Source organism: Leptonychotes weddellii, chromosome 8, assembly GCF_054177405.1.
Source record: "Leptonychotes weddellii isolate Sample4059 chromosome 8, ASM5417740v2, whole genome shotgun sequence".
In the NCBI taxonomy this organism is placed as follows: domain Eukaryota; kingdom Metazoa; phylum Chordata; class Mammalia; order Carnivora; family Phocidae; genus Leptonychotes; species Leptonychotes weddellii.
Genome location: NC_138376.1, coordinates 84,015,320 through 84,037,383, shown reverse-complemented (window position 1 = coordinate 84,037,383; position 22,064 = coordinate 84,015,320). Strand labels below are relative to the sequence as shown.

At 39.8% G+C, this 22,064-nt stretch overlaps 1 protein-coding gene across 4 annotated transcripts in view; it reads left to right on the top strand.

Annotated features, from left to right (window-relative positions):
• Positions 1-22,064, top strand: part of CDK19 (cyclin dependent kinase 19) — a 174,593-nt gene that overhangs the window by 135,429 nt on the left and 17,100 nt on the right. For all 4 annotated transcript variants that reach the window (XM_081828808.1, XM_006735468.3, XM_031030363.2 and 1 more), the window contains 2 exons: positions 13,387-13,444; positions 18,261-18,392. In XM_081828808.1, coding sequence (XP_081684934.1) covers positions 13,387-13,444; positions 18,261-18,392 — 190 coding nt within the window. The remainder of the gene's footprint in view (positions 1-13,386; positions 13,445-18,260; positions 18,393-22,064) is intronic.

Below are 22,064 nucleotides of genomic sequence, written 5' to 3'. Positions count from 1 at the left end.
GAATGGGAGGATTCTGCTTTTGCTTCTCAGCCAGGAATCGTTTGATGCTAAAAGTCTTGTGAGAAGACATGGCCAGGAATTTCTCATGATAATAAGACTGAATTACTTGATTTAAATATGAATGTCACAAATGTAAATAGAAAACTACTTCCTACCAGCATGGGTACTCTGAGGACAGATTGTACTTGTTAATGAGTAAGATAGAATCTGAATGTCTTTGTAGCATTAGTCCTGGCTTTGCCATCAATGTAGGATTTATCTTGATTACACTCTTAGTGACCTTGCAGTTAGTTAGGTAAGTAGTCTTCTAGATACCTGTGTTTGTCTTGCATTAAGCTTTTTATAATGGCTGCTTTTTATTGGTTCTTGTTAGAGAAAGAAAACCTTATCTCTGCTGTCCAGGCCTGTAACCACTCCTAAAAGGCAAAAACAAAGAAGTGCATTGTTAACTGTTGCACAGTCCTGGGTTGGCAGGCATTGTTTACTGTGAACACCAAGGTTTGATTAACAGAGGTTATTCAGATTAACCTATTATAGATACCTCCAGACCGTTTTAAGGTAAAATGAAATGAATCACAGCATTTAATACTGTAGATGGCTCCTGAGTTACAAATAGTCTGTATCTAGTTGTAGATAAATAATTTTGACCTGAGAAGGCATTTTTACTTAGAAACAGCAACTTAAACAGTGGTTAGGTTCTCTGAACACAAAGGCCTATTTCACCCAAAATATAAGTAAAGTGTGACACTTATAGAACTATGGAACCTAATTGTCATTTTATTTTTTTTTAAGATTGTATTTATTTATTTGACCGAGAGAGAGCTTGAACACAAGCAGGGGGAGTGGCAGGCAGAGGGAGAGGGAGAAGCAGGCTCCCCGCTGAGCAGGGAGCCCAACGCGTGCGTGGCTCCATCCCAGGACCCTGGGATCAGGACCTGAGCCAAAGGCAAATGCTTAATGGACTGAACCACCCAGGTGACCCCCTAATTGTCATTTTAACTAAATTATTCATTTATAACTGGATCTCTGTGGAGGAAGTCCTGAAAGAAGGACTCAGAATATTTGCTTTATAAACAGATTTTGACCTCCTAGTATGTACCAGGAGCTATGCTGAGCACCAGGACTACACAGATAAATAAAATACAACCCCTTCCCTCAATGAATGCATGCTGGGGAAGATACACAAATGGATCGTCATATAACAACAAGTTTAAAAAAGACATTATGGGGGCGCCTGCGTGGCTCAGTTGGTTAAGCGTCTGCCTTCGGCTCAGATCGTGATCCCAGGGTTCTGGGATCGAGCCCCGCATCCTGTTTCTTCCTCTCCCTCTAACCCTCCCCCCCCCACACTTGTGCTCTCTCTCTCTCTCTCTCAAATAAATAAAATCTTTAAAAAAAAAAAAGACATTATGAAGTATAGTCAGGGATCCGCTATGCGTAAAGTACTGAGCATAGGAGGACATCCGACCAGTTGGGATGGGGGCTGTCTGAGAGGACTCACACTGAGCTGAATCTAAAGGAGGAGTAGAAATTTATAGGATGAAAGGGGGAAGAGGCGAGGCAGCATTCCAGGCAGAGGAGACAGCAGGAGTAAGAGCATGGGGTAAGAAACTGCAAGCATGTTGGCGTCATTGGAATGAAGCAAGAAGTAGTGAATGACGAAGCAGAAGAGAAAAGGAAGGACCCAACCATGGTGATTCTTCACTATCATGTTCAGAAGCGTGGACTTTTCCTGTGGCCAGCTGGAGCTGAGCTGGTCAGTTTTTTGCTTAAGAAGACCACTCAGACACTCCACAGGGATATGGAGAATTGGTTTGAGGGTGCAGGGATAGCAGCTTTATCAGGCTGTTGTAATCAGGTGGTGGAGAAGTGATGAAAACCTGGCAGAGGTAATCAAGATAGACAGGAGGGGAAATAGTAGCTAAATATTTAGGAAGTAAGATAATCAGATCTGAGGATTTGATTTGAAGGATAAAGAACAGGGTGTTCAGAATTCTGCTTTTGTTGATTGAGAAGGGAATACCAGAAAAAAAGGCAGTAAGAATTCAGTTTGAACAAGTGGAGATGATTGTGGAGACAGCCAACGTACCATTGTCATAACTCTAAGCATATAGAAGTTTAGAGACCTATGGTTATAGATTTGAGCATCAGTAGCATATGGGTGGTTGCTGAAACTCCAGAATAAACTAAAATCATGATTTTTTTAAAAAAAACCTCTACAGGTTTTCTCCACTATCCGAAAGTAGAGTGTTCCTGTGAAATCTTTTATAGGCTGAAATCGAGTAAAGAAGTGGTAACCATTACTCTATACGGAAAAGTTTTTGAGCTTTCCTAGACCCCAAAAATAACCTCTGTCAGGCTTTTCTGATGCCTTAGGACACATCTTGCTAACAGATGCACACAGTCAATCCAGAGAAAGCCCAGATGATGCTCATAGTCGAGGGCTATGGCAGGTCGATGCTGAGTGTGTTCCGGGGGAAGGAGCTTGGTGGAGCCAGTCTCCCGGCTCGGGACCCGTTGCCTTGGTAAGGGCTGCTGTGCAGCAAAAGCTGAACGCGATTTTCGCTTCTCACCTTTTTTTGTAAAAGCAAAATCTTCTTCGTATTTCTTTCAATTAGAAAAAGCAGGTATTAATGCAGGTCTTTGGTAAAAGTAAAGGGATGTAACAACTTTTAGAAAGCAGGGGAGACCCATATTCAGAAGTGAGCTTGGCATATTTTGGGGTAAGCATTGACTCTAGTTTCTGGCAACTTCTTTTATTTTTTTTTCCTTAAAGATTTTATTTTTAAGTAATCTCCACACCCAGTATGGGGCTCGAACCCACAACCCCACGATCAAGAGTCGCACGCTCCATCGACTGAGCCAGCCAGGCGCCCTGCAACTTCTTTTTAAAAAGTTGAAAACTTGCCTACCAAAGGACCGTGTTTACTAACCATTGACAATTTTTATTCATTCTTCCAATAAATATTTATTAAATACTGTGTCCCTGGATTTCAGCTGATACAGAAAGTGGTGATAGAAGTATCTTCCTTGCCCTTTGGGAGGTTCCAATCACGATGACCAGATTCTCTATATTTTTAAATGCTTTACTATCAAGGAGGTTATTTTAAGGCATAAACAGTTATGATAAACTGATGGTCTTAGCAAATGACTCTTGTGTTTGCTAAGGAAAAAAAAGCACATATATCTCACTCATAGTTCTTTGCGCAGTTTGTTACAACACAAATCTTTTTTGTTTAAGGTCAACAGTGGAGAACAGTATAAAGAAAGGAACATAAACGGAGGGTTTTCTCCTGAGAATGTACTTCCGTATCAAATGTGAGGAGAGTTGTGCCACTACCATATTTAAGTAAAGGAATAGTTGTAGCTATCAGTATTAGACCGGCACTATTCATTGTTCAGAAATGAGTCCGATGGGGCGCCTGGGTGGCTCAGTTGGTTAAGCGACTGCCTTCGGCTCAGGTCATGATCCTGGAGTCCCGGGATCGAGTCCCGCATCGGGCTCCCTGCTCGGCAGGGAGTCTGCTTCTCCCTCTGACCCTCCCCCCTCTCATGTGCTCTCTCTCTCATTCTCTCTCTCAAATAAATAAAATCTTTAAAAAAAAAAAAAAGAAATGAGTCCGATGGATATTCTGATTGGTTTTGTCCCTATTATTCAGGATTGTAGACAATTGTGTTTGTGTTTTCCTGTCTTCTTTATTGGTCTTGATAAGAGTCATCTTGTGGCTTCATATTTTTGTTCCAAATGTCCTGGGGTGGGGAGTGCAAAAGGAAATGTAGTAAAGGATAATTGTGTATCTTCAGGGTGTTCTTTTATGAGGTGCCAATTAACTAAAATAAATTTAACCCTGTGGGGGGAAAAATTGATTCTATAGAAGGAAAAAGCAAATCTGAAGTACACGCAAAGCGTCATGAATGTAACTTCAAGAATTAGCTAAATTTGGGGCTCCTGGGTGGCTCAGTCGTTAAGCGTCTGCCTTCGGCTAAGGTCATGATCCCGGGGTCCTGGGATCGAGCCCCGCATCGGGCTCCCTGCTCAGTGGGAAGCCTGCTTCTCCCTCTCCCACTCCCCCTGCTTGTGTTCCCTCTCTCGCTGTGTCTCTCTCTGTCAAATAAATAAGTAAAATCTTAAAAAAAAAAAAAAGAATTAGCTAAATTTTGCTAAGATGCAGATATTTCAAGAATAGTTTCTAAGTAATCATATTGTTTATCACATGATTTCCCTGACTTTTGCCTTTCAAATGCAATTTAACCAAAATGAACCCTGCAGCCTTGGTTTGTCTGTCCGATTTTATTGCTGATAACTTAAATGCGAGGCATCCAGTGCCTGCCATCTCTGCTGTTTCTATGGTAACAGAAGTGTGCAAACCCAGCAGTATCACTTTCTTTCACAGCTGGCATTTTGTGTTCGCAGTAAGAGGAGTTTTAGTAAAGCATAGTCCGTGCTAATTGGGATGTAAGTAGGTCAGAACAATTTTGGTGCCCTCTCTTCGTTCTTTCAGGTGTGGGTGTGTGTGCACGAGCTGCAGTTGCCTTAATTTTTTTTTTTTAAAGCATATACATCCACTTGAAGTAATCACTGTTAAAGTTAGTTTTTTGAAAACTAAGCATAATATCTGTAAATATGACTCGGTTTGGAATCTTGAGGATCAGGTGGAGTTCTGAGACTTGCCCCAGACCTATAGGCCCTTGAATATTTCTGTTTAAGGGAAAGGAAATGATTGATATGAAGATGCTTTGAAAATGTAAATGCATTTTAATGGTGCTTAGAACATTTGTTTTGTTGTTATCATTGTTATTTTGAAACATCATATATCTTGTGATCTGGACATGTATTTACTTGTTCTGGGCAGGGGGACATGTAATCCCAGTTAAGGAGTGCGTATTTAAAAATGACTTCCTGTGCAATTCTAGATCTTAACTTGACTACAGGAGCCCTTCTCTGTGGATACTGCCCAAGCCCTGGGTTCCTTTCTTAGGTTGTACAAAAGAGCTTATAGCCACTGCTCCCCAAACCACGTCACTGCCTCTGCCCTCAACTCAGGCTCTACAGGGGGACCCCACACTTAGAGCTTCCATAGGCTTCAAGTATCTTAGATAAAAGGTATTCCTTACAAACTTCAGTACCTGCTAGAATCCTCTTTTCTCTCTCTCTCTCTCTCTGTAACCTCATTCCGTTGTGGTGTTCATATTCTGTTTCTAGAGAGCATGACTGTAGGAACTTCTGAGAGTTAGCTAACAGTGATCTGAGACCAGCTTCCGGTGCTTTTCTCCCATTCAAAGGCTCGTAATCTATTTTCATTTCTTTTCTTTTTTTTTTTAAAGATTTTATTTATTTGACAGAGAGAGACACAGAGAGAGAGGGAACACAAGTAGGGGGAGTGGGAGAGGGAGAAGCAGGCTTCCCGCTGAGCAGGGAGCCCGATGCGGGGCTCGATCCCAGGACCCTAGGATTATGACCTGAGCCGAAGGCAGACGCTTAATGACTGAGCCACCCAGGCGCCCCAATCTATTTTCATTTCTTATGTGAAGCAACTTTGCTCCCGTATCACATACTTTGTGTTTTCATCTTACAGATTTATTTTGAAAGGGTTTAAGCTCAAAATTTAGGAATTACAAATAATGTAGCAAAGAGTATGTAAGGTGGTTTATTTGATAATTTGATAATTTTTAAGAATTGTTTTTTAAATTTTATTAATTTAAGTAACCTTTATACCCAACATGGGGCTCAAAGTCATGACCCCAAGATCAAGAGTTGCATGCCCATCTGACTGAGCCAAGCAGGCGCCTCAAGAATTGTTATATCCCAGAGAGTCTATTCTCACTAAGGCCTTCAATAGTATACTCTAATTCTGCCTTTACCTTCTTTCTACTTATTTGGATCTCATTTACTGTGTCTGGCTTCTGTAAATGGACAGAAGTTGCCTCTTCCATCTTTCATTCTATTGCACCTAAAGACCACCTCATCCTTTTTAAGCTCTCTTAGCTTCTAGAACCCTATGCTATCTGTTTTCTTACCGTGGGGCTCCTCCTTCATAGGGTTTTTCATTAGGCTCGTTTTCCTCTAAACACCTTTTATTTCTCTCAGCATTGTTTATTTTTTATTAAAAAATACTATTTCTCTAATGAGAAACCATACCAAAAAATACAAAGTCAAATATTATAGAAATATATAATGTTGTACAAAATGATAGTCTCTCCATATCCTTCTATCAGAGATTTGGCAAAATGACAAAATCCATATTGTAAACCTATAAAAATTATGGGTAAGACAGAAAGATAATATATAATAAAATGATGCTAATTCTAGTCATGTAAAACCTAGTCTTTCCAAGTTCCTACATCATTCTGTATGATTGAAGGCCCCCTGCCAGCTTCACTTTACCTCTCCACTGCTTCTCCTGTACCACCTCTCTTCCTGTCTCATTGACTCCAGCCACATTGACCTCTTCACTCCTTGTCCAGTTAACCAGCCTGCTAGCTCACCACGGCTTCTCCTCATTGCTCTACCATGGCTTTGCCCTTCTGCAAATCTTTCGGGAGCCCTCACCCTACTCTCAGAGCGCAGGCCAGACCGTGCTCAAGAACTTACCCAATTCTGGTACTCAAATGACTTGTGCCCAAAGCAGAACCATTGGGAACAGCAAGCAAGCCCTCTGTTGACTTTCCTTCTGTGGTGTCAACAGCACCTTATTCTGTGCTTCCAGATGCCCACTGTTCTCCCTAGCAAGTTCCAGTTCACCAGGCGAGCTCCTATCTCAAACATTTCAGCTTCCCCTTCCCTTTGCCTAGACTGCTCTTCCCTTCGATTCCAGCAGCTTATTACTTTACTTTCTTCAGGTCTTATCCCAAAAGTTACCTTCGCAAAAGGAGGCATTCTCTGAGCAATTTAAAATAGTGCTTATTACTGTTGAAAATGACACCCTCCCAGCAATGCGTATCCCCATGCCTCGCTTTGTTGTTGTTGTTTTTTTAAGATTTTATTTATTTGACAGAGAGACAGCGAGAGAGGGAACACAAGCAGGGGGAGTGGGAGAGGGAGAAGCAGGCTTCCCGCCCAGCAGAGAGCCCGATGTGGGACTCGATCCCAGGACCCCGGGAGCAAGACCTGAGCCGAAGGCAGACACTTAACCCACTGAGCCACCCAGGCGTCCCCCCACCGCTTTGTTTTTTGTCTTTATTATCATTGTCTTAATATATGATATATACAAAAGAGTATTTGGAACATTATGTACTGTACGAAGCATAACAGTCCAGAGCCTGTCACTTACCCCAGTAACCGGAACATTACCGATAGCTTGCTTCTAGTTATGCTTCCCCCCTCCATCCCATTGTCCTGCCTCCTCAAGAAGTAACAAATATTCCTAAGTTTTGAATCCATTATTCACTCCTTCTTAAAAATAGGTTTACCACATTTGTTTGTGTGCCTAAACAGTATATTCTTTAGCTTTGCTTGGTTTTAAGGTTTATGAAAATAGTATTCTGCCGTATATAGTCTTCTAAACTTGCTTTTTTTGCTCAACGTAATGCTTCTAAGATTCAAATTTTTTTTTTACCTTTATTAGTAACTCCAAAATTTTCACTGCTATTTTAAAATTCATTGTGTGATTCTACCAAAATTAATTTGTCCATTTTTCTATTAGCTAGGAATTTGGGTTGTGTCCACAGATTTTTTTTGTATTACAACCTATGCTACTATGAACATTCTCTGGTGTGTCTAAAAATGGAATTACGGAGTCAAAGGGTATGTAATTGTTCAGGTTTGCAAGATGATGCCAAATTGTTTTCCAAAGAAGTTGTACCAAGTTATTCTCTTACCAACAATGTATTGGAATTCCCCCTGACCCGCTTCCTACTCAACAGTTCTTTTAAAGATTTTTTTTTTAATTTATTTGAGACAGAGAGAATGAGAGAGAGAGAGAGCACATGAGAGGGGGGAGGGTCAGAGGGAGAAGCAGGCTCCCCGCTGAGCAGGGAGCCCGATGCGGGACTCGATCCCAGGACTCCAGGATCATGACCTGAGCCGAAGGCAGTCGCTTAACCAACTGAGCCACCCAGGCGCCCCAACAGTTCTTAACTTTTAACCAATATACTAGGTGTAAAATGGTATCTCACTGTGATTTTAATTGCATTTCCCCCATTACTGATGAGGTTGAGCATCTACATATGCTTGGTGGTTAAATGTTTCTTCTTTTGTTAAATGCCTGTTTGGACATTTTACCCATTTTTCTCTTAGGTTGTTTTTATATTGATTTGTGGGAGTTCTTTATTCTGGATGCAAAATCTTCGTTACTGATGTATATTGCAAATACTTCTGCTGGTTTGTGCTTTGTCTTTTTATTTTCTTTATTTTTGATGATTGAAAGTTATTTTTAATAATAGCCAGATTTATCAGTCTTTTCTTTTCTGATTTTTTTAAAATCTTGTTTAAGAAATTCTTTCCTACCTGAGGGTCAGAAATATATTCTCTACATTCTCCCTCCCCCCACCCCAGTTTTAAAGTTTTGCATGTTTAAATCCTTAATCTGCCTGAAATTGTGTGTATGGTATGAGGCGATTATTTTTAATAATAGCCAGATTTATCAGTCTTTTCTTTTCTGATTTTTTTTAAATCTTGTTTAAGAAATTCTTTCCTACCTGAGAGTCAGAAATATACTCTCTACATTCTCCCTACCCCCCCGCCAGTTTTAAAGTTTTGCATGTTTAAATCCTTAATCTGCCTGAAATTGTGTGTATGGTATGAGGCGAGCATTCATTTTATTTTATTTTTTTCTCATTTGGATGACCTGTTGTGCCAACACCATTTAGTGAATGGTTCCTCTTTTCTCCACTGACCTGAAGTTCCTCTTCTCCCAGTATCATGGGTCTATCTGGGCTCTCCATTCTATCCCATTGATCCATTTGTCTCTCTCTGTAACAGTATCACACTGTCTTAATTACTGTGGCTTTAAAATAAATTGTGATGTCTGTTTTGAGCCAGATGCCTCTCCTCATCCCCTACCCCTAGCACTTCATGAGTATCTTGGCCATCTTTAGGGCTTTGCTCTTCCACATATATTTTATTTTATTTTCCACATACATTTTAAAATCAGCTTTTCATGTTTACATGCACACACACACACACACAAAACTTTGATGGAAGTTTGATTGAAATTGCATTGAATTGGGGCCCCTGGGTGGCTCAGTTGGTTAAGCGACTGCCTTCGGCTCAGGTCATGATCCCAGGGTCCTGGGATCGAGCCCTGCATCGGGCTCCCTGCTCAGCGGGGAGTCTGCTTCTCCCTCTGACCCTCCCCCGTCTCATGCTCTCTCTCTCTATCTCATTCTCTCTCTCAAATAAATAAATAAAATCTTTAAAAAAAAAATTGCATTGAATTTACATATTAGTATGAGGAAAATTGATGTCTTTATATAGAGAGTCCTCTTATCTATCAACATGGCCCCTTAATTTATTTAGGACTTAACTAATGTCATTTAAGATCAAGTTTCAAGATTCTCTGTATAAAAAACTTGTACATCCTTTAATGTATTCTTAGGTGCCTTAATAGTTTTTTTTATTGCTATGGAAATGCTGCCTTTGAAAAATTGTATTTCCTACCTTTTTTTTTTGCTGTTATATAGAAATACAGTTGACTTTTTCATATTTTTCAGTTAGGCAAACATCCTACTAAACTCTCTTACTATTGCTAATAATTTGTCTGTAAATACTTTGAGTTTTTATGTAAATAATTACATCATCTGCAATGAACAATAATTTTGTTTCCACCTTTCCAATCCATATCCCTTTAATTATTGTTTTATAGCACTAGACTTACAGTGCAATATTGATTTTAGAAGTGGTAATGGTGGGTATCCCTACATTAGTCCTGATTTTTTTTTTTTTAAGATTTTATTTATTTATTTGAGAGAGAGTCAGAGATAGTGACAGACAGCACAAGCGGGGAGGAGAGGGAGAAGCAGACTCCACTTAGGGAGCCCGATGTGGGGCTCGATTCTAGGACCCTGGGATCATGACCTGAGCCAAAGGTGGACGCTTAACCAACTGAGCCACCCAGGCACCCCATTAGTCCCGATTTTAAAGGGAATGCTTCCCATGTTACTTCTTAGTTTTTGATACATACCCATTATCAGTTGAAGGAGGTACTTTTCTAGTCTAACTTGCTGAGAGATTTTATCATAGAATGGCTGTTAAGTTTTATCAACTGCTTTTTCAGCCTCTATCAACATAATTATATCATCTTTCTTTTTTAATATGTTAATATGGTGATGGACATATATAGGCTTTCTCATGTTAAGCCATCCTGGAATTCCTGTTAATGGCTTTTGACTTAATAATATTTTGTTTAATATTTTTGCATCTATACTCATGAGTATTTTTGTATATGTGCTGCCGAAGCGAGCACTATACTCATGAGTATTTTTGTATCTATATTCATGAGGTTAGCCTGAAATTTTTCTTTCTCATACTTTGGGTTTGTTACCAAGATTATACTGGCCTTCTAGAATGTATTGGGAGCATTCCCTCTTTTTCTATTCTCTGCAAATGTTTGAATAAGATTGAACAGTCTGTTCATTGAAAATTTGGAGAACTTGCTTTTATGATGATTTGAGGTCCAGTGTTTTCTTGGTAGGAAGATTTTTAACTTTCTATTTATTTAGCACATATTGGTTTCTTAAGCTTTTCTAATTCATTTTGAGTCAATTTGTTGGTTACATTTTCTTGACTTTGTCTGTTTTGTATACATGTTTAAATTAATATAAAGTTCTTTGTGGGGTTCTTTTATCCTTCTAACCTGTTTTTATGGTCATTCTTGTAATTTGTAATTTTTTTTTTTGTTTTTTTTTTTAAAGATTTTATTTATTTATTTGACAGAGAGAGACACAGCGAGAGAGGGAACACAAGCAGGGGGAGTGGGAGAGGGAGAAGCAGGCTCCCGGCAGAGCAGGGAGCCCGATGCGGGACTCGATCCCAGGACCCTGGGATCATGACCTGAGCTGAAGGCAGTCGTTTAACCAACTGAGCCACCCAGGCGCCCATGTAATTTGTAATGCTTATTTGTACCTTCTCTTCTCTTGTAGTAGTTGTCTAGAGGCTTCATAAATACCATCTCATTCATAGATTTCTGCCCTTACTGTTATCTTTTTACTTCTACTTCCTTTTGGTTTATTTTGGTACTTTTCATAACCTGCTTAATATTCCAAAAAGCAGTTTGTCTGTCTTTCCTTACTAGATTTGAAAGCTCTTTGAAGTCAAGAGCTTCATGTTTTATTTTTCTTTCTTTCCAGAAAGTCTGCAGTACAGTGTTTTATCTATAATGGATCATTGATAAATTGTTGTCAAACTTGAACCTTGCAGGTCTGGGTTTCGTCTAGTGCTATTTTCTCTTTTGGCTGTGATAAACTAATTTTGTCTCGTCTTCTTCAGTCATCATACTCCAGTGACAATGACTTTCAAATCCAAATCTTCCTATTTCCACTCCCCTGGCTAGTGGGACTTAGGCATCTCACATTATTCCCCCTTCCTAACCAGGACCTCTCATAACTTTTTTATAATAAAGGCACCATCATTCTTCCAGTTACAGAAACTCAAAACCTTTTTGAAATGTTTATCACCCTTTGTCTTAGTCTTCTGACTTCAACTAGTCACAAAGTCCTGTTAATTTCTCCTTCAGAGTGTTACTCAGCTCCATACCTCCCCCTCTGTTTCAGTGGAGAAGACCTTGGACAGAACCTAGTTCTGAGACTGCCCCCTCTCCTATCATCTCACGGCCTGTCATATAAAGGTCAGATGATTTCACCTGGCATTTAAGACTATCCTGAGTCTAGGTGCACTTTACTACCACCAACACGAGTCCTCTGGTTTCTGTCCAGAGTTCTGTCCAGGTTACTGTCTCCTAAGCCTACCTCGTTCATAGCCTTTTGTACCTCCTGTCGTTCTGTTGCCCTTCTACTCCACCATGCTAGTTCCTGTTCATTTTTCAGGATCTGGATAACGGACACCACCCTTGCCCTCACATCCAATGAATATTTCCTTCAACAATGGAAACTCTGGTTAATCACTTCCCCCTTTGAACTGTTTTTTTTTTTTTAAAGTCTTATTGTTTTCATTGAAACTTCAAAAAGAGCCAGCAAATTGGAAGGGATCTAAAAGTAATCTGGTTTAACCTCTAACCCAAGACCTCGCTCCTCTCTGTAACTCATAAATGGCATTAGCTTTTAAGATACAAAGCTCCTGTTTTTTCTTTCTATTTATATAATGAGCATCTGGAGGTTAGGAATTTGGTTCATCAGGCGCTTGTGTTTCCTCTTTATTGTTAATATGTTTTTTGTCCCTAGAAGATGCTAAAAATATATTCATTGATTGAATAAATGAATCGTAAATTTTCTCCCTAGATAGTTTACAGAGGAGACTGACTTGCCCAAAAGCCTGTTTCCACAGTTCCTCTGTTTCTAAATATCTACAAATGAGGATGACTTAAAAAACAGCAGATGCATTTGCAGCTTATTCTTTTCTTTATATAGCTCTGTATTAGCCCTGGTTTTTATTTTCCTACATTTTGAAATTCTATTTGGAATTTCTTTCTTTCTTCTCTTTCTTTCTTTCTTTCTTTCTTTCTTTCTTTCTTTCTTTCTTTCTTTCTTTCTCTTTCTTTTCTTTTTCTTTTTAAAATTTATTTGACAGAGAGAGACACAGCAAGAGAGGGAACACAAGCAGGGGAGAGGGAGAAGCAGGCTTCCCGCGGAGCAGGGAGCCTGATGCGGGGCTCGATCCCAGGACCCCGGGATCATGACCTGAGCCAAAGGCAGAGGCTTAACGACTGAGCCACCCACGCGCCCCCTATTTGGAATTTCTCACTTTTGCATGAACTATAGCTGAAAATGCATGTGGATTTTAATAGAGTCTGTTGAATGTTGATCATGTTTTCCTATAGTAGTTTAGAAATATTGAGCAAGGAATATTCCATTTGATTAATTTAAATGGAGGCAATGATGTTGTGGTTGGAAATTTTACATAAAAATTTTCAACCCCAAAAACTCTTTGTTGTGGGCAGCAAGTGGACAGTTTATAATATGTGCAGGTTTTAAAAAAATTATTATTACTTGTTACTTCTGTGGGGTAAACAAAAATGATAGCTTCAATTTCTTTATAATTACTTGTATGATATAATTTTGAAAATAAGATGTTTTCAAAGCAAAGATGTTTATAGGAGTTTAGTGCTAACTTCAGGTATGTCAAATGCTTTTATATAGAAGGTACTTAATATTCTCTTGTGGTTTTGATGCAAATACAGAAGTGATATTTTCATATTTTAAGAACTTCTTTCCATTTTAGAGCATGTCAAAAGAATAAACATAGTAATTTGAATGCTCTATTTTTATTTCTAGAAACCAGCCAATATCCTAGTAATGGGAGAAGGTCCTGAAAGGGGGAGAGTCAAAATAGGTAGGTAATTATTTCTAAAATAATTTATTAAGAAACTGAAGTAACTGCAAAAGTGGTATCCCCTTTTTAAGACTCTTACTTAAGTAGCTAATTTTCAAATGACTTCCTTATCATATTTTTAGGAAATATACTGGGGAGTGTAGATAGATAGTTTATAAAACTCCTTAGGTTTATTCCCCAAAGAAGGTTCTGTGATTCTAAGCTGAGGCAAGCAAGCCCAAAAACTTTATTCCCATACAGTACCCAAGCATGTGCTTATGCTGTGATTACTGTCCTACACAGTTAACCCTAAACATAATCTGCTAAGTCTTGCTTTCATCTCAGCTTCACCAGTGTTCTTTCCCTGAATGCCCGTCTCTCACCTGACCCGATACACACATCGTCCCGGCTACCTGTCCCCCGCCCCCTGCAGTCCTGTGCCAGGTACCAACATATTTTTTCCAAATGCATACATGTTTCTAGACTCTCTTACTTGGTAGTCTTAGGTTAACGCAGCAGCAGGAACCCTATCTATATATTAAAATTTCCTTTGCAACCCTGAAGGTTGTTCTAAAAGAAATTGGCATCATCTATACCCACGACATACTGGGGAAGAAAATGAGCTAAAGAAATGCTTTATTGTAATTTTTTGTAGTAGAAATTACTAAATGTTTGATGGTTTTTAGAAGGATTTTAAAAGAAATTTTGTTTCATCAACCTGCTTTCTTTGCTGTTAGAATATATCATACTAAGGGTGATGCAAAATTGTGCTAACTGGACCAGCTACCCATCTGTTTTGTCCTACTACAACTGAGCCTGCCTCCTGCCTGGTTTTCTACTTCTTCAATTAGTTTGCTAGCCCAGTTCCAGAAGAAGCTGTTTTAAACCAACTTTCCTTTCTTTAAACCTCTACGCTGAGTTTGCTGAGATTCAGAGCCCTAAAAAAATATTGTTGATGGTCACTAAGAACCAGGTAGCTGCATTCCTTGCTTCCCCCTTCCCACCCCCTTTCCAGCACTCCTCACTTGCTCCTGTTTTACGCTCACACATTTTCTTGTAGGCATTTGAGGCCCTACGTTTTGCTAGACATTGGTGACAAGGAAATGCTAGTGACGGGTAGCCCTCCCTGTGAGGGACAGTGACAGAGACAGTTCAGTGTCCCATGTGGTAAATGCCGTCACACATTTCCTCACTTACTTTACTCAAGCACCCTGCCTGGTGGGATGCGAGCAAGGAGGGGAGCTGGCTTCAGAGAGGTTGCAGCTTACGCAGCCGCTCCGAGGGAGGACTTGAGTTCCCTGTCCGGAGTCTCTTTCCCTACAAGTGTTGCTGCTCAGCCATATCAAAGCCCTCTGCTGTACCCTCACCAACCACTTTCCGTCAGCACAGCGCTGCCTTTGAAAGGGTCTCCGACAAAGAGTGACTCCCCCCTCCTGAGTCCAGTCTGGTGCCCCGCCCACCCCCAGCTTCTAAATATCTTCCTGCTGGGAGGGGAAGAATGAAGGGGGGGATTCGGTGGGGGAGACGAACCATGAGAGACGATGGACTCTGAGAAACAAACTGAGGGTTCTAGAGGGGAGGGGGGTGGGGGATGGGTTAGCCTGGTGATGGGTATTAAAGAGGGCACGTTCTGCATGGAGCACTGGGTGTTATACGCAAACAATGAATCATGGAACACTACATCAAAAACTAACGATGTAATGTATGGCGATTAACATAACAATAAAAAATTAAAAAAAAAAAACAAAACCAAAAAGCTCTCACACTGTTGTGTCTCCAGTCTCTGCTTCCTGGGTTTCTCCTCTTCACCTTTCAACATTCATAACCCTTTTCCCAATTCTGGAATAAATCTTCTCATATCCATTGTGTTTTCTTTACCATGTGTTCATTTTTTCCCCCCTTGTTCCTCTACTTCTAGAACACACAGTATTCACCCACGGGTTCCACCCACCCTCATCTGTTATAATCTGTCCTCTAATTCCATCCCTCTATGGAAACTGCTCTCCCAAGTCAGTCACCTATGACCTCTGTCTCAGCAGAGCCAGTGGCCCGTAGTTAGTCACCGTTTTCCTTTATTGCCTTAGTCATTCCTTCCTCTGACCAGTCTGACTTCAGGGCTGTCTTTTCCCTTATATGGCATCACAGAATTCTATTTTTCTATTTACCACTTTTGCTCTTTCTTCTGCATTTTATTCATTATTGGCTTTTACTCCTATTAGCCTTTTGTTTCAAGATCTCCTAGGCACTGGCTTGGGGCATGGCCTCCCTCTACAGTTCTTTCTTTCTTTCTTTTTTTTTTTTTAAAGATTGTATTGATTTATTTGACAGAGAGAGACACAGCAAGAGAGGGAACACAAGCAGGGGGAGTGGGAGAGGCAGAAGCAGGCTTCCCGCCGAGCAGGGAGCCCGATGTGGGGCTCGATCCCAGGACCCTGGGACCATGACCTGAGCCGAAGGCAGTCGCTTAACCGACTGAGCCACCCAGGCGCCCCTGAATTTTGTTTTAATAGCACATCACTTTTTAAAAATTAGTAATGCTCAGATGCCTATGCTTAACACTTTAATACAGTCCTTTTTTGAGAGAAAAGAAAAGCGCAAATGGAAAATGCAACGTGACTTTCGCTGCACCTGAGCCTCCTCCCCCACCCCAGCGGCCTAAAGACTTCAGGCCTTCCCTGAAGTGCTTGCTTGTCCCCTTTACTGTTCACAGTGATTCACCCTTCAGAACTACAGCTCAAGTCCCACGTTCAATTTAGTCCAGTGCTACAGAGGTTTACCAGACACTGTTCCAGTTAAAGCCAGGAAGGAGACATAAGCCCTCCCCTCAAAGGACGTCAAGTCTAGTAGAAGCCACTGGCATCTGTCCTTTAGCCTTACAGCCCTTACCCTTTTTTGTTTTTATCTACTCCGTGTATTTTGTCACCTCACCTTCGTGTAAGTTCCTTGGTGGTAGACACTGCCTTTTCCTGCTTGTCTCTGTCCTTTGATACTATCTAATTAGCACTCCCACCAGAATTTTATTACTGCAGTCCATTGAATCGAACAATTTCACTCATATCTAATTTTAGGAAAACAACTGTTAGTTACCTTACGTCTGAAGTATTATTTGAGGAAGGATTTGAAACTCCTTTAAAATTCAAACAATAGACAGGAATTATTTTTAAGAATGTTTGTTGTTTCCTTTGGACTTGATTTCGACTTAATGTCATCTGACAGTGAATAGATGAGGCTTATATAAAACTAGGAAGGTAGAGAATAAGGGGAGAAATACTGGCTTTAGCTTTTACTTAAAAATAACATGCTTTTCAGTGGATAAACAGCATTGCATCATATTACTTTGCCATCAGTAACAATCAGCATCTATTAAATACATAAAGCAGTGCTTTGAAGTAGGCGTAGTATTGGTAGAATGATTTTGAATGTTTTTGTTTGCTCTAGGGAAATTTAGTTAAGAAAGAGTAAGCATGGCACAGGCTTCCTTGGATAGTTTTATTTTTTATTAGCTGTGTTCTCCAAAGCATTCTCAGAAAATCTTGTAAATTATTCAAGCTCCAAAGAAACAAAATCGCTGTAAATTAAAATTTTAATGTATATTATATCATAGCATGTTAATTTTAGATTAAATAATTCTCTAGAGTTGAAACCTTAGTTACTATTACATAATGTACATTATCCCTTATACATTCAAAATATACTGTGTATATCATATATTTCAAGTTATAGAGGGTTTTCATTCTCGCGATTTTATCTTTGTGACATGGGCGTATCTCTATTGGATGTGTCAGATCAATGATTCAGAATATAGCTGCTAAATTATAACATGGTTTGTTTGAATACTGGCATTTTTACTTCCTATCCTTATGACCTTGGGCAAGTCATTTAGCTGCCATGGGCTTTAGATTCTTCATCTCAGAGGTGGGGAGCAAAATACTTACTAAACCAGCATTCATATGAGGATTAGATGAAATGATAGATGATATATGTGGAAACCATCTGTAAACTCTAAAGTGCTTGATAGATAAAAGGCATTTGTTATTTATGAAATCTTAAGAAAATTAGGTAGTCTCCAGGAACTTTTTATAGTAATAACTATTCTTTTTACTACTCGCGTACACCTCTAAGATTTAAATCACTTAGCTTTGGTATAGACCTTTGTTAAATCGTGAATTATAACAAATTATAACAAATAATCTCTTACGTGTCTTTGGAAACATGTTTATGGTGTGCTGGTAATTATACAACAGTGACTCTCTGGGGTGAAAAAGCCCCAATTTGTAGTATTTGCTGTTTATCATGATGCAGGTATTCCCTAATCATAGCCAATTTCAAGTCATTGACATGACATCACTGAACCCAGAATCGGGAAGAAATGTGTACAAATTGGCTCTCATGTGTCCACGAGCCAACTTGAGCTCACACCAAACTAAGATGCATCAGTTTTTAGATGCATAGGCATACAGAGGCCGTAATTAATCATGGAAACTTTTAGACTATTTCAATTTTATAAACATTTAAGATTATTGCAATGTTTCTGAAAGCCAGGGGACTGAAGTCAGACCTGGATTCTAATTATGACCCTGTGTTTACCAGCTCTATGACCTTGGGCAAGTCAGAATGTCTTTAAGCCTCAGTTTCTTAATCAGTAAAATAGGCACAGTAATAATATCTACCTCAGAAGAGGGAATCTGGTGCCTGGTGCAGACCCCTGGTTGAAAAGGGAGGAAAGGATTGCTTTATAAGGCTAGTGGCTATTGTCATCAACCTTGCATGGTTCTAGTAGCATGCCAAACTGAGCTATATATTAATTTGTTTCTTTTCTTTTTTTTTTTTTTTTAAGCTGACATGGGTTTTGCCAGATTATTCAATTCTCCTCTAAAGCCACTGGCAGATTTGGATCCAGTAGTTGTGACTTTTTGGTATCGGGCTCCTGAACTTCTGCTTGGTGCAAGGCATTATACAAAGGCCATTGGTAAGTTAGTCTAAAATGATTTACTGTCATAGCATCGAATTATCATAAATACCAAATGGTATAATAATAATGAAGCTGCTTTGTAAAAACCACTTTTATATCTCTTTGTAAAAGTCCTATTGTCTTCTATATTCCTAGATATTATATTCTGGTAGATTAGGATTTTTCACTTTATAGGAGAATATGGTTTTTTAAAAAGAAGAAAGCATTTTCTTTTAGGGAATCAAGTTATCAGACCCTGTTGAGTTGCTATGGAAATGATAATGTGCAAACTTTATTTTGCACGTACCTACCGTCGATCAGAAGACCTGGAGAGAGGTTTAGAATTGTTTTCCCCACAAAAAGAACAACAGAAAGCAGGCACAGCGTGGTGTGGAAGAGAGCCCCTTCTATCTGGGGAAAAGTCAGTCAGTCAGTCCTTTCCTCAACCCGAAATAATGTGACTACTTTCTGTCTCCTGCCATTGCCGTGATCAGGGTGGCGGTTTCTCCATCACAGTAGGAAATAGAGTCTGGGTGGATTAGCTGTGCCCAGCATCTGGCCATTTCACTAAGTGAAAAAACAATGGAGTAAGAAAACCTGTTACAAACACACGCCCTGCAGGATTTCAAGTCTGCTCCCGAACGGAGACAGCAGAGACTTTGCTACCTGATCACTCCAGTGTCCGCGGAGGGCCCAGCTGTGAATTGGGGCAGTCAGGAAGAGAGAGCTCTCTTCAAACCATGAGATTTCTTTAACTGAGATAAAAAGAGAGGATAGAGAAGGGTAGATAGCCCTGTCACTGTGATGAGCTAGTTCTCTAAGGTACCGAAATCTGCCAGGTGTATTTCTTGAAATTTTCCTTTTGTTGAATTTTCCATTTACTGGTATTAGACTAATAGCATTTTTTTTTTTTTTTACTACCTTTAGCTGCTTTGGTTAAGTTCCATTGAATAAAGGCACTACAAGTATAAAATTATTAAAAATAGATGAGCACAAGACTTTCTCTGTTAAATTTATTTAAAAAAACCTGATGGCATGCAAAGAACTACAAAGGTAGTTCCTATGTTTGAAAAGATTAGACCGCTAATTAACCTATTTGTGGGTAAAAGGAGAAACAAAGATTAAACCATAGTGATGTCCTCGTTCACCCGGAGATCTGGTTTCTGCAAAACTCTGACACCTAGCACATATTTATACTTTGTCCAAGGATTGAGATGCCAGGACAGTGCTGGGATCTTGTAATACTTTATAAGTATTGCTGAAAGATTTTGTTAAATTCGTGAAAAAGCCTATGAGTGTTTGACAGTAGGGCAGTGGGAGACCGACCCTCTACCCTTCTGCTAGCAGCTGAGCCCAGAGTAAGGCCGCATTCAGAGGCTGCCAAGGCCAGGCTACTGGCATCGGGCCGGACCATGGCAGCTGTGTGGAGGCTGCAGACAGGGGAACTACACAAGCGGACGGAAGGAATGGAGTGCTCTCAGAATGAGGTGTTAAAATCAGAGTGTGACTCTACTTACATTCCAGTGAGTGATTTTTACTGAGGAGCTGTATCTTTGCAACTTTTAGAATTGTCTGCTTGTTCTATTAGATCTCTCAGTTGAGGACAGTAAAGTCTCTTAGACAATCTCAGAAGGCACCAGGGGATAGGAAGAGACTGAAAATGCACCAGAGAAAGGGTCTGTCAGCTGGGAAGTAACAGGCGGTGCCTCAGAGCAGAATTGATGACGAGATAACCCAGGGCACAGGGCAGCGAGTAGAGGACATGGTAACAGTAGAAATCCACATGTGCTGGGCTCCTACCAAGCTCCATACAGTCTTTATCTAGAAGGGAGGTTTCCAGTAAGAAAAGGCACATTCAGCCAAAACCTTCCATTGAACTAAATGACTCCCTACCAAAGTCTGTCCTACTCTCAGAGATTCTTATAGAGCAAATCCATGGTAGTAAGTCCCATTTTTGATATGTGCCATTATATGATTCTGTGTATGTGGTCCACACACTTTGACAGCCCACACTTTGAGAAGCGCAGTTCTGTGAATATTTTCTGATTAACTGTTCTACTATTGAAATAAAACTAGATGTTTTGGGGGGAAATAAAGATAATTGGGTATGAATTGGAAATCAACTATGTTTCCTATTTCCTCAGGGCAAGGACAACTGAAATTGAATTTAAACCAGTTTGCAGCTTACAGATAAAGATAAAAATATAATCACTAATTTCCAAGTTTAGTCAAGTTGCAATTATCCATTCTGGATAGAGATTAGGGAAAAAGACACACAAAAAGAATAATCCCCAAATCAGTTATTTTTAGGCTTCAGATATATTCATAGCAGACATTATAAATATAATATGTACACATTCACTTGTTCTTACTCTCCTCCATACCTGGTTCATGTCAGAAATGAGTATTATTTCTAGTCAGAGCATATAAAAGAAGAGTTTGATGATTTGGTATCGGTGAAATTTTATGGAGTAACGTTTAGAGGGGGAGGGGAGTGACAGCGTTTGTGCGTGTGTGTGTGTGTGTGTGTGTGTGTGTGTGTGTGTCTAGAGGGAGGGAGGGAGAAACAAGTCATTGACAGAGGAATGAGAGCTGAGAAATGGTGTAGATGATACAAGAGCCAGATGACCATTTAAAATTAGAGGCTAATATGAAGCAAGAAAGCCTAGAACTTAACATTACCTGCTACACTGAGGTTCCTTCTCTTAGCCGTTCTCAGGGGGAATCTAGATCCTGGCTTCTGTCCTTTAAATGGAAGGCAAACAAGGAACTGGCATGACCAGGAACATGCAGTACCAGCCCCAGTTGACTGCATAGTAGAAGCAGCCAGCAGGAAGAGAGATGGGACTGTGTCAGAGGCAAGAGTGACAACAACATGAGGCGGGAGAGAGAAAAGAATTTAAAAGTAGACACTGAAGAGTATTGTTACTCTATTCTTTCATGATGGATGTTTGTGATGACCCTTCTGAGTCATTAAGAAAGGTTTTATTTTATAGCCTCTTAAGATGGCAGGTAATGGTGTAATAAAAAACAATTATTGAAGGGATATGTTTCCATTATCCAGAAGACTACATTACGTGAAAGGAAGCCACTCCTGAATGGAGTCAGCTATGTAAGACATTATTCTTATGTTTTTTTTTCATTTGGCAGTTTGTTTTATGAAATAGTATACCAACGTTAATTCTAGCTAATGGATATAATTAGACTTTTTTCTTATTTAGCTTGTCTACAGAATGTGATTCCCACATTTAGTAGGCTACTAAACACTGCTTTTCTATACTATACCGTGGTCTGTGTGTTATTTATTTATTTTTTTAGATTTTTATTTATTTATTTGACAGACAGATGTGAGAGCAGGAACACAAGCAGGGGGAGTGGGAAAGGGAGAAGCAGGCTCCCCACCGAGCAGGGAGCCCAACTCAGGGCTCAGTCCCAGGACCCTGGGATCATGACCTGAGCCGAAGGCAGATGCTTAACGACTGAGCCACCCAGGCGCCCCCGTGCATTATTTTTTTTAAACTATTAAATAGCATTTATTTAAGTGGGCAAGTGTGAATATATATCTTACAAAAATTAATTCACCTGTACATTTGGCAAAACGTGAATATAATATTATAGTCAGAATCGAAATTACAGTTTTTCAACATGTAAAATCCAAATAGAATTATCTATAACTGGTGATTTAAAATA